The sequence below is a fragment of the Rhopilema esculentum genome, chromosome 10 (genome assembly GCF_057945365.1).
Source record: "Rhopilema esculentum isolate cy_ngs chromosome 10, ASM5794536v1, whole genome shotgun sequence".
Taxonomy (NCBI): domain Eukaryota; kingdom Metazoa; phylum Cnidaria; class Scyphozoa; order Rhizostomeae; family Rhizostomatidae; genus Rhopilema; species Rhopilema esculentum.
Genome location: NC_142824.1, coordinates 1,966,044 through 1,978,920, shown reverse-complemented (window position 1 = coordinate 1,978,920; position 12,877 = coordinate 1,966,044). Strand labels below are relative to the sequence as shown.

The 12,877-nt window shown below is 35.2% G+C and overlaps 2 protein-coding genes across 2 annotated transcripts; one reads left to right on the top strand and one right to left on the bottom strand.

Annotated features, from left to right (window-relative positions):
* Nucleotides 1–49: 49 nt before the first annotated feature.
* LOC135686405 (RNA polymerase-associated protein RTF1 homolog) lies at nt 50–11,550 on the bottom strand. Its single transcript, XM_065202633.2, has 18 exons — nt 11,241–11,550; nt 9,894–10,019; nt 8,184–8,346; nt 7,676–7,863; nt 7,102–7,433; nt 6,906–6,983; nt 6,215–6,305; nt 5,826–5,908; nt 3,910–3,997; nt 3,395–3,502; nt 3,023–3,100; nt 2,755–2,876; nt 2,390–2,447; nt 1,959–2,039; nt 1,610–1,702; nt 1,275–1,316; nt 973–1,099; nt 50–863 (listed from the first exon to the last, which is right to left on the bottom strand). The coding sequence occupies exons 1-18, from the start codon at nt 11,313–11,315 to the stop codon at nt 751–753; spliced, it is 2,046 nt and encodes a 681-aa protein (XP_065058705.1). The 5' UTR covers nt 11,316–11,550; the 3' UTR covers nt 50–750.
* A 50-nt stretch (nt 11,551–11,600) lies between these two features.
* On the top strand, nt 11,601–12,847 carry LOC135686425 (putative tRNA(His) guanylyltransferase). The gene has a single exon (XM_065202655.2). It carries the CDS (start codon nt 11,671–11,673, stop codon nt 12,421–12,423), a length of 753 nt encoding a protein of 250 aa, XP_065058727.2. The 5' UTR covers nt 11,601–11,670; the 3' UTR covers nt 12,424–12,847.
* Nucleotides 12,848–12,877: the final 30 nt, after the last annotated feature.

Sequence of the window (12,877 nt, the reverse complement as noted above, 5' to 3'; positions counted from 1 at the left end):
CAGGCGAAAATTGCAAATATGTCGAAGACAAAGGCAAAGAAACATAACATTTCAAGAAAATATATTGCGACAACAACTAAATAGGTTATTACACAATAACTCGATCATGCATATAAAGAAAAGATTTGAAAATATAAAACCATAATAATTGATTTTTTTCATACAAGATAAGGTCCTGCTACACGAAAAAATAAAAGGTCGATAACCGATACTGAATCCTTCTTGTCGGACAAAATTTCACTATTTTTATGAATATATAGTCAAACGAGAACGGTTTATGGAAGGTCCTTTTGAATTGATTAAATCCTGAAGCGAGAAACTTTACTGGTTTTCAACTAAGGCTTTGTGTACGTTGCTACCTTGTAAAAAATGACAACAGTAGGGTATAGTTTCAGCAATCAACAACCAACTTCCAAGAGTCCTTAAACAGATCGCGTTAGCGATTGGCATGACTCGAACTGTCAAAGGACCGTTGTGACAAAACTCGTCTGACATTTAAAGCACAATATCGACCACGATACACAATAGCTCGAGAGCCACAAATTAGGTTCCTGCCTTTTGAATTCAACGGAAGTTAGTTCCTCTTTAAAACTAGAGCACGCACAAACTGCCACATCATTTCATTTCCATCGTACATATTTACACTTCATTTAACTTTCAAAGAACCCATTCCAGTGAAACTTGAGAACACTTGCAATAGCCCCATTATTTCCGAGATAACTTCTCTGCTCCTCTCGGATTATTCGTTTCTTAGATCAATCCTTTTCTTTTCTTATACTCGTCAAGATTTAGCGACCTTCGGCTTGGTCCACCCTCCTTTTGCGTTGGCGTTGATTTCGCAGATAGGGTCATTTGCCTTGACTCTAGAAAAGAAAATCGGACCAAAGATCTTATGCAGTCCATAGAAAAATACCGATATGTGTGATACAAAGTTGACAATGACAAAACAAGAGAAATAGCCCAACATTATACCTGGCAAAGTCATGTCAATTTGAACGTCAAAGTCGTGGGCTGAAAAGAGGTCTTCGGAATCTTCTTTGTCCGCTGGCGTTGTTGCTGTCGCACCCGATGTTGGCATCGAGAGTAAAGACATTATCACCTGTTAAAAATGAAAATAGCTTAGAGGCTTCAATTTACATGTTAGTTAACTGACTAAACCTGAAGTCAACAAGAATTCCAAGACTGTTTCATATATTAGAACCCAAAACAAAGCAATGTAAATGTTTAAATTTATAAAGAACAGGACTTTTCGAGAACTGTTTGCAATACCGCACCTTTTCTTTGGTTAGAGGGCTGTCTGGCTGTTCGTCTGGAATCTGAAACGAAATTAAAATACGAAAAACATTTTTTACTAGATTAAAACATCGTAATTACAAAGTCTTACTCTTGGCTTTAAAATTGCAGGGATAACGGAAATTTTCCTAGAAATGAGCTTGCAATCACAATCCCCACCAAATACCTCAAGTGGCAGTTCTAAGTTGCAACTGGAAGTTTGACGTATAATCCGATAATCAGGCAAGGAACCACCCTGCTCTTTACACCACAACGTAAAGTAGCCATCTAGATATTTTTTTAAGTAGCCATTTAGAAGTTAAGAACGTATTCTCACGTCGCTCGGGTCGATGATGCTTCCGTCAAGGTTTTCCTTCTTTGTCGTTGAGTCTTGTTTTGGTGTTTCAGAGGGGATCTCAGACTTCGCCAACTGTTAATAGGAGATAAAAACAGTAAGGTCTCAGTTTAGTGGCATTAACTTCGAAAGAGAGTGAAAAAAGAGAGTGTCAGCTTAGATACAAAATTGGAATACAGAGTGACAATGAGCATAGCGATTTCTGATGTCATCACCGTAAAGTTTCAAAAAGATGTAAGTTTATCAATAACTGCGAAAAAGCGAGAAAATACACGAGAAAATACAAAAAAGGCAATGAAATCTGAATTATGATATCTCTAGTTCAACTAACAGTCAAGGGTGTGACCATTTTTGGCGTAGTTTTTCGCCTTGTGAACGGATCGTCAGTTTTCTCAAAGGTTCTCATCTCTTCCTGTAGAAATAAAAGCACGAGTGAATTTTTACTATTCGCAAAGCTAGCGAAACTTGTGAAGATTAAGTAGCTGATCAATAAATACACAGAATATAAATTGACTAGGATTCCATTTAAATTTTTTGGTTATACAGACGAATAAAACATGTCCTAGAACGATTTAAATCGAATTTGCTAAGGCTAATCATATAAGTGAGACATTGTACAACTCCTTGATGGGGAATAAACAAATATTAATTGGGGGGTATTAAATGGGGAAAATGCTAAATAGGGAATAACTAGGGTGCTTAAAACGTTTTGGGAATGACGAATTAAAGGACTTCGGAGGAAAATGACTAAACTCGACATACGATGGCGGCTTTTTCTGCATCATAAATGTTTTTCTTTCTGTTTCTTTCGTTGATAAAACTAAAAAACGATGAATAACAATGAAATTTGCATCAGCTTTTACATAAGAATGCCGAAAAATCAGAGCAAAGGTAAGTAAAAGCAATAGATTTTCTTCTAGCCTTTTTGCGGCGGTATTTGACTTCGATTCATATATTGCATTGTTCAAAAAGTTTTGAAGAATCTCTAGGCTACGAGGAATTTGGAACTCCCTCTATTTTTGTCAAATTCATTACAGCTTCATATAATTCCATTTTCTTATTAGGAATAAATTTCTCGCATTGAAAATTAATGACTTTTTAGTAAAACTCAATCGAAGCATTCCTACCTGACTGCACTTAGATTTTTATTTCGCTTCTTGTCAAGGAATGACGCCCTTTCCTCCAAATCTTCAAGCTCACGACGGACTTTTTGCAAATCTTCGTAATTCCCAGACTGCTCTGCGGTTTCCTGTTATAGGTTAAGCAAAAAATACATGAAAATTCTTAGAAAACAGTAGGACAGACTTGACATCTTTGAGTCAAGAGCTGGTAGATAAACTCATTTAGTACGCAAATGGAAGGGAGAGGGGAACGTATTTGCTTTGAGCATCTTACCTTCTTACGAAGAAGTTGGTTTTTCTTTACTGCATAATTAAAGGGATTCTTTCTGAATTTTTGTTTTTCTTGAACAATCTGCAAATCAGAACAATTGCAAGTTTTAACATCATTCATAGTATACAATATTTTCCATTTCTGTCGAAAAATGTTTCAAAATATCTAAAGACAATAGAATAACCTGAAATATACGTTATAAAACTGAGCAATAACAGAAGTGGTTCAAGTTTCAAGACTGCTGGCTTTGTGAGTAAGGTAGACGATGAGTATTCTAGATCTATCGAATCCACAACAGCTTGCTTCAATTACTTGCAACATACTCTTGTTACAATAAACAGACAAGGAAATCATGTGGTCACGTGGTCACCTTACCGCTTCAATGTCATCTTCCTTGTACATATACGTTCTAGCACCATCGATCTCCTTGCTCTTCTTGTCTACGTCGTTAAGCAACGGCAAAGAAAGCCCCGCTAGATTCATCTGCAAAACATAGATTTATGCATTCTTTACAAATGGAATTAAACGGAAAACGCACGATTGCCGTATTATAAGAGTAAAAGGTAAGACTGCTTTTTTTGATTGATATTGCTGTTGCTACTTAACGCTAATTTCATGCATTAGGAAGACCTGGGAGAAGAGAAGATGGGGTCATAAATTTCCAAATGAGATTCCTTGAAATGCTCTAAATCTTTTACTTCTAAATTATCATAAATTTAAATCTTCTAATTCAAATCTAATCTTCCAAGTAGATTTCTATTGAAAAACATGTGTGATTATTCACATCACGCTTTAAAAAAACCGGATTGCGAAATAAAATTACGCAACTTAACGAGCAACTAAAGTCATCGAAGAATGGGTTTACAAAGTAGTTTCTTATTGAAATTCACCTCTTCTTTCCACCTCTGAAACTCCGACTCGGTGAATCCTTGATTCGAAACATATTCTATGCGAAACACACGATCCTGCTGTCCATGCCTATATCGAAAAAATTCCATGTAACTTAACAAGACAAGGAAGTAGCTTTTTACGTAGGCTCGGAATGGAACTAAATACAGTGAACTCTCGTTATTATGGACACCATTGGGACCAAAATATTGCGTCCGCTAAAACGAGAGTCCGTACTAGCGGGATGCCAAAAAAATTTATTAATTTTGGCAATCAACAGCAATCATACAATTTTATTAAAATATTTGAAGTTCTGTAGCCTTGTATTAGGTTCTAGAAGTTCTGTAGTTTATAAGCTTTATTTTGCAGTTTATAGTTTTATTGCATAGACCACTGATTTGACCACTGACAGTATCTGCACAAAGCACGACTTTCTTCTTCATTAGCAAGAAAGATTTCTTGATTAAGATTGGTTACTTGAGACATCAGTTGAAGAAGCGAACAAAAATTAAGTTGCAAAGCGGAGACTAAAAAACAAAAATCGAATTCAATACTGATATAAAATGTGAATTTTCTGCGCCATGTTTGTTTTGATCTGAATTTGCAGTAAATGCGGATGTGCAAAACTCTGTGGCTTTTTCAAGCCGGTTTGAAAATGTTCATGTGAGCAGGAGTCAAATTAGCACGCACTATCAAACTTCAAGCCGACCTGAGTTTCAGACCGGCCTGAAATTATTCCTGTGATGGGGGTCTAAGATTAGTGAGACTGCAACAAATAAAAATTCCGCGAAAATGGATTGTGCAATAGATGCTAAAGATCCTGGTCGATGCAATGCATTTCCGTAGCATCTGACAGCTATACACAGCATGTGTCCGTTGTATCGAGAGTTAAACAATTAAAATGTTCGAAAAGGACCATTCGTATTGTCCGTATTTCCGTAATAACTAGAGTCCGTTATGGCGGGAGCTAAATTCATTTCTTTATATTTTCGGTCGGGGATTTAATTTATGTCCGTAATAGAGGAGTGTCCGTAATATCGGGGTGTCCGTAAGGCGAGAGTTGACTGTATATGCGAAAAGATATCACAAGAAATGCCAATAATTGCCTTGAATAAACAATACAAACATTTAATTGACAGACCTCAAAAACAAATTGACAATAATTAAGCATGGATCAATCTTCACATTTTATCTATTCGATATGTAATAAAAAATTGTTTTATCATCAAGCAATGGGCATTTTCTCTAGAAAACAGAGCAATGGACTTTTCTCTGGAGTAAGAGCTGGGGGCTCCCTTCGGGAATTTGAAGGCCCCATCCTTTTCTCGACCCCCTGTTTGATCGATAACAGAGATCGACTAGAACTGGAAATTTGAAATTTTCTAAGAATCACTTTCCTCTTAATTTTAGATCAATTAAACACCGACTCCAGCTTTTTATGAATTTTGGAATCAACCATGACCCCCTGTTTATTCCAATCACCTACCCCTCCCCTTAATGTCCTGAACTCTGAGTACTTCCACATGTTCTACATCTTCTTTGCACTACAATTTTGATTGGCATATGATAATTCATAGCATTACACTTAACCTAATTCAAACGGTGATGACAGTCTTTCAGCCTTTTCCTGTCTCCCAACCTATCCAACCTCTCACTCAAGGGCAGTCGAGAAGCCAATTTGGCCTAAACTCATTCGGTATTGGAAATTTATGGATGGTTCACAAAGTGCGGTAGATATTTCACAATTATCCAGATTTATCGCACATTAGGAGACAGTTTTTCGCAAAATATGCAGAAAGTGATAATGATTAGAAAACAGATGGCACGTACTGGCGTCTTAAATTACGGTCTTTTGAATACCTAAAAGCATAGTCAAAAAAACAAGAGAAAAATTTGCAAACAATCGCAAACCCTTTACCTTAACTTTAGGCCTTTATTTGTTCGCGTTTTACCTAATTGGTAAACCTTATGTTGCTCCACAACATCCATGACTTCTGCAACCTGAAGAAAAATTTATCATTTTTTACTAGGCCCGGAAAGAAATTCTACAATGTTCTTCAACATTGGACTTTTCTTTGAATAAGGGTTGTAGAAATGTAACTTTGTAGAAAATATTGCTCAAATTGATGAATTGGTGCAAAAAACACCAATTCAAAAACAACAAAAAACAAAGTATGGCTCAAAAGTAGAAAAAAAAAGTTTAGTATTTTCGAAGAAAAGTAGATTTGTTGCCATCCTTTTAGATTTGTTGCCATCCTTCTAATATGTTGATGCATAGAGTCAATCAAGGCCAAGTAGGATAGGTACCCGATAAATTGCTCTGCCTTCATGACTTCCAATTCCAATGCGGACGAAACATCCAGTCACAACCTTCTTGAAAAACGGCAAATGAACCCATCTAAGAAAAAGATCATCACAGCATTATTTGAAACTGGGGTTTATATGTTCTCATACAACAGCATTTCCATCGCGTTGCACCTAAGATCGCCTTTTTAGAAGTCATCATCGCAGGAGCGCAGTGGTGATCGTTCCTCGAAGTGCCCAATCTGACTTACATGAAACACGATTGGTGCGATCCAAAACGCACATTCCTTACTCGTTTATTTCTTTCCACTTTTCTTAAACGATGTAGAAGCAAAAAGATCAGAAATTTCTTCTGAAGTAGAATATCCTCAATTTCTTTTTTCTCAATATCCTGATAAACTCAGTATAATTCAAGAGTCAGATCTCAAGCTTTAAGGAGCTTATAATTACTTCTTGGGACCTTTGCATCAGGCTCGGTTAAGACATCATTATTATAATGCCTGTTAGCTCTAGTAAAAACCACACTATACTAGCGATTGACTTTAAGGACTGCTTGAAGTAACGAGGATAAATGAAGGCTATTGTTGAACAAAAACGAAACTTCCTTAGTAAGAGTCACACTTGTTCTTTGAGTACATCTCTAAGACTGTCAAAGTTAACAAAGACATACAAACGATATTTGCCCAGCACTTACTGTTCAAGCTTGTGTCTAGACAGTCTGGCCTTTTCAAGCTCTTCTTTCGTTGTAAGTCGTTTCTCTTCTTGCTGCACTCTAAAAAAGTTGAAACACATCCAGAAAGTAAAAAACCACATACAAGTAGATTAACAACAGAAAAGTAAGAAGATTCCCGGTTTTTGTGAAACGCAAATTAATTTCCTTAAAAACTTACTCTTCATCTGATTCAATTTCATACGAATCTTCACCGGACGCTGCATCACTTTCCTGATCTTCATCCTCGTCATCAGTAAATACATCACTAGTCTTCAATGTTTCCTTTTTCTCTAAAACATCATCACCAGATTTTTTGTCCTTTTTCTCCGATCTCTTGGCTTTCAGCTCATCGATCGCTTTCGCTTTTTTGTCCTCTAATTTTGATCTTGTTCTTTCACCTTTTCTCATGGCAATACTACTTGAAAATTCTTCATGATATGGAACAGTCTTTTTTTCCTTTCGTTCTTTCTTATTCTCTTTTTTCCCTCTTCGTTTTGCCAGCTTTAATTTCTATTGAGAAGGCAAAGTGAAGTGATTATTAAAAATGTGGTCGAAGAAGAAGACAAAATGATAGTCGGAAGAAGAATTCAGGCCAATAATCATAATTTGTGGCTCTCGGATACTTCAACCTAAGCATGTGCCTTTTGTAATTCTTTTCGCTGTTTGGTGTGTTATTGCAAATAACAGGCTGCAAGTGATTTGGCTTGAAAAAAGCCAAAAGAAGAATAGGAAACTCTATAATTAACACACACCTGTTCTATTTCCATTCTCGTTTTCAGTGCTTCCCTCTTCTCCATTCGGTTATATAACTCTTGTTCTCTTTCCTTCTCTGTCATCATGGCAAGCTTTCGTCTGTCAGCCTCATCACCAACAAGATTATCGTCCAAACCGTCGTCAAAGTCAGGTATTTCTCCTTCAGACAATTCGTCTTCTGAAAGTTCTGTAGAAGAAACGAATTTCGCACAGCATATCTTACTTACATCTACAATCATGAAAAATTCTCTATGGCTCAACTAGATTAAAAACTTTATGTGATAGCTTGTTCCATAACATTTTAGTAAATCGGGTCATTAAGCGCAACATTAAGAGACTTCACTGATTCAGAGCAAAAAAGCAGCTGATAAGAAACGATAATGCACCTCATTACTGTCATGGCCAGACTTTGCTGAAAAAAGCTTGCAATCGATTCAAGATGTGGAAATAGCTGAGTCAGAGATATTGGTAGATTTAAGCACACAAAAATGAGTGAATCTTATTTACCTCCTTCTGAAAGTTCGTCATCATCACTTATCTCCCCTGACTCACTTTTTGAATCATCTGATGACTCCCTTTTCGATGTCTCCTTGTTCTTCTCTTTTCTAACGACAGACTTTTTCTTCTTCTCCTTACTTTTCGATCCACTCTTTTCTGAATCAACAGTCCACTGTTAAACAGAAATTTAGGACAAACTTAAAATCATTGCAGGCACATCAATTTTTCGCTGGTCAAGTGTTGCTCAATTATTAGCCAATATTTTCTATCCTGAAGAGGTTTTCTGCAACTTTATTGGATAGCAATAGCGAGCATAGGTAGGTCTGCTGCCCTCACAGATAGCATGATGTACACCTAATGTCCATGAGTGTCAATGGCACCAGTATACACAAACTTCTAAATTTCCAATAATGTGACAGATTTAAAACTACTTAATGGAGAGAGGACCCTGTTTTTTGGAAAACATAGTTATGCATGAAAATATATGATAATTAAAGGAGATAACAGAGCTAATAAAAACAACGAGGATACCAGCAAATGATATTTGGTCTATGGGACAATCAAAATAAAGAGCCAATTTTTATATGAAAAAGAAAAAAAAGAAAAACAATTCTCTAGATGAACTCATTAGCTTAAGTGTTCTTTCAAACATTAGGCTCTTCAGAGTGTTCCCTGAAACAGCATGTTCCTTAAAACAAAAAGAAAAACTGCCCCTCCTGAAAAAAACTGCTTCCTTGGCTTTGTAGATCCAACAAAGCTTCTGATTCTGCCATAAGACAGCATTAACAAGAAAACCAAATTGTTCCAAAAACTATAGTGGTATTCGTTTCAGAAATATGGGCTCAAGCTCAAGCACAGTTTTCCAATCATTCAAAGAATAAAAACCACAATTATGTTGACAAAAGGATTTTGATTTCACCCTTGGACTCTAACTGCAATATTTCATGTAGGCACTGATTGAGCACCTTTACAGTTTTGCGCTCACTTTTCTGACTGGACTATTTCAAATTCTGACTAAGTATATATTTACTAGCTTTACATTTTCAATCCATATTCTGACATTTTATGCAATGAGAAGTTTCAGATCGAAAGTTGCAGCATATCTTAAATGTTTACTTCTTCACTATTTCTAATTTCACTATAAAAATTGACATGTTCAAAGTTTTTAACAGTAATTTTCATTTGCAATTTCAAAGGTATAAATCTTGAAAGTAGTTTCAAAAAAACCAAATATAAAATTTTAGTGTTGCCACTCAATGCCTTCTACTTCAAATGCAACAATCAATTGATTGAACCTTAGTATATTTTCATGATATTAGTTTTCTGTCACAGAAGACTGTCAAATTATTAATCATTTCTATTGTTCCAGTGTTTACTATGAATGAAGTTTATGCTTGTCTGGAAGTGCAGAGCAGCCAGCATTCAAACTTTCCCCTCTTCCTTGATTCCTTTTAGCATATGATATACAACAAGGTTTCAAATTAGATTCAGCATAGAATATCAAACATATTTTTGACTCCAACTCTATCTATCATTTGCCAGATAATCACTCTATTGACACTCAATTTATCTTCCTAGTACAAACTTTATTTCAGTAGGAAAAACAAATGTTACAACTTTGGATGTGTTCATCTCAACCCTTTAGTGGATTTTACAATATGGATTGCTAGAAATTTTTAATGTCAACACTTGACGACCTTAAAAAAATGCAAAAATTACCTCGTCATCATCATCTGTGGAAGAATCTGAAGAATCACTTTCCCCTCCCTTCTCACTTGCTGCAGAGTCATTTTTCTCATTTTTACTAGCGGCCATTTTTGGCTTCTTTGCAATTGAGAGCAATTGCTAAAACAGATATGAATCTATGGTTAAGAGCTAAAAGGGTAAAACTCAAAACTATAAATCCAAGTGCATTCAGCCTATCATATTGTAGCAAAACAATTTTTTAAAATAATAATTCATACCAAATGAATAATGTATTGTTTGAGTTTCTTTAGTATGTTTGTTTTCATAAAAGAATAAAAATACAATTTGAGAAATTTTTTACTAAATCCAAATTTTTTGTTGCCTCCATTATTAATACAATGTTATAATCAGCCCACAGTTCCCATTCATCTGAGGGGTTTTATAAATATTGAATCTTTGAGGTTTGTTATCTAAATCTGAAAGATCCTGCTTACAATAATACATAAAATCATGAAATTTTGATCAGCTTCATTGTTGATCATATGGTTTTTAACTCATGATATGTATTTGTTCATAATTCTTTTGAGGAAAAGTTGATTTGGAATTGATAACTATCAAGTTATACCATCAAAGATAAATAATATACATTTTTTAAAGTAGGTTAATTTGCTTTAGAGTAAAAGAAAATTGGGTTGACTGTTCTTTGCAAAGTTTACCTTAACTTAGGAAACTTCTGACCAAATAAGCATCAAATCTTACAAGTTTAGTTTCTGAAGTGCTTGGCATACAGCTAGCAAGTTTATTATTTGGAATGCCAAACAGCATTTAATTCTTTCTGATTTTTAAACAGATTTATTTTCCTTCATGATTATCTGTTTAGGCCAACATTTGATAATTGGGCTGTTGGTATTTTGAACAAATTCTGCTTTGCCATGAGAGTTTGAAAATCTGATGCTGATTTTATTTGGGTTTCAAAATTTTGGAAAAAATCAATCAGAGAATAAATTTGCAATGATTATACCTTGTACTTTATCAAATCTTAAAAATTTTCAAGGTTTTTATATTTGTTTTATTTTGTGATGTGTTCCTATTGCTTCTTCAGAGTTTAGTATCATGAAAACCATTCTCAATTCACTTGTCTCAAGAAGGGTGACATGGTCTTTTAATAATGGTTAAGCATCTTAACTTTTTTAAAGAATCTGATTCCTGATTAATGATGATATATTTAAAATTGAAGAATTTGAACTTTTCTATCATACACATAATCTTCATATTCTGTAATTTTTAATGAAAAAAAACAACAGGCGCCGAAGTGCAGAATCCCAGTTACATTCCACTATAGTAAGAAACTGATAACTAGATGCGAAATGGTAATCTCACTTCTTCTAGATCATCTTCATCGTCAGAATCTGAATCTATTAAAGGCCTTTTGGATTTCCCATCAGACTTAGGCATATTTCCTTTTGACAAGCACAAAGTAAATTTTTGAAAGTTGCGTTGCGATGTGAGTTCCTCGCAGCGTTACTGAAAGTTATTTACATCGATTCCTATCAAGAATGAGCTCTCTTTGTTCTTTTAACAGTTGCCTTTGGGCATATCATACGCATAAGCTTTTGAATCTTTGAAAATCACCGATTACTTGTTCGGAACATGTACCAACATGCCGCCATTACCTTCAAATGATACCAAGGCCGAATTGCATTGTAGAAGTTATATCCTTTGCCTCTCTTTTCCGCGTAAACGTGAACACGAGGCAACTGATATTCCTCATGTGTATTTATGAATTTGAATCACTGGAAAATTTGTAAGCATGGCGAAAAGTAAATACGAATATGTGAAGAAATTCGAGGAAAAAGATTTTTGCTTACCTAATTGCTGGATAGTTATTCGGATAGATGGCCATAACTTCCACAGTTTCGCATCGAAGCATAGCTATAAAAAGCCAAATGACGAAAATGCCCTGAACTTGATGAGCCAAGCCGCAAAAGATGTTATGAAAGAGTTTAGGGACATTATTATATCTTATGGACAAAGTGATGAGTATAGTTTTGTATTGAAGAGGTCCACAACTCAATTTAGCCGAAGAAAAAGCAAACTGGTCTCAAATATAGTATCTTTATTTACATCTGCATTTGTATTCAACTGGCAAAAATACTTTCAAATGAAACTAGAACTTCTTCCATCATTTGATGGAAGGGCTGTTGTTTATCCATCCCTGGAAAACATAAGAGATTATCTGAGCTGGAGGCAGGCAGACTGTCATATAAACAATTTGTATAATACATGCTTTTGGGCATTGGTACAGCAAGGTGGGCTCACAAACAAAGAAGCCGAGCAGAGACTTAAGGACACACTTTCTGCTGATAAAAATGAGATACTGTTCTCAGAATTTGGAATGAACTACAACAATGAGCCAGAACTGTTTCGTAAAGGCACTGTTATGTTTTGGGACTTTCCTGAACATGACTCAGACCTTAGGAAACGAAGAGCTATCAAGAAGCAACATATTGATATTATTGGGGACCAGTTTTGGGCAGATCATCCCAATTTATTGGAAAAGTAGTTAAGCTTTGTTTTTACTGTGACATCTATGATTGCATTGAATTGTTCTTTTTACTCTGCAAATTATATTGTTGAGCTTGTAAAAGTGAGAAAAAACTACTATTTTTCAAGGCAAGTACATAAAATAGTAGGATAAAAGTAAAGAAGCAAAGATCTGAGTTATAAATTTTCCACCAGTAGCATAGCTAAGAGGCAAGGGTCCACTTGTCTCCCCTTCCCCCCTAATGTTCAGAAATGTGGTCTCTGAAAAACTGCAAGTCTGCAATAGTATTTGTACTTCAAGGGGGTTGACATTTCAGGCAATAGTAAAATGTTTTAAGCACTTGTAAGAAAATGATTGCATCAACAATTCTCAAATCTATTTCATGCCAATCCAAAGGGGGCATGGCCTTAAAAATGATTAAATTTTATTCTATTTATGTTTATTTTAGCTCCCTTATTTCTAATTGTTTCTA

Excerpts from the sequence above, each read along its gene's own strand:
- LOC135686405 (XM_065202633.2), bottom strand. The coding sequence starts at position 11,315 with ATGCCTAAGTCTGATGGGAAATCCAAAAGGCCTTTAATAGATTCAGAT. Across the intron at positions 7,434-7,675 it reads CGAGAATGGAAATAGAACAG|AAATTAAAGCTGGCAAAACG; the intron begins GTGTGTGTTAAT and ends CCTTCTCAATAG. Across the intron at positions 3,998-5,825 it reads AATAAAGGCCTAAAGTTAAG|GCATGGACAGCAGGATCGTG; the intron begins GTAAAGGGTTTG and ends TTTTCGATATAG.
- LOC135686425 (XM_065202655.2), top strand. The coding sequence starts at position 11,671 with ATGGCGAAAAGTAAATACGAATATGTGAAGAAATTCGAGGAAAAAGAT.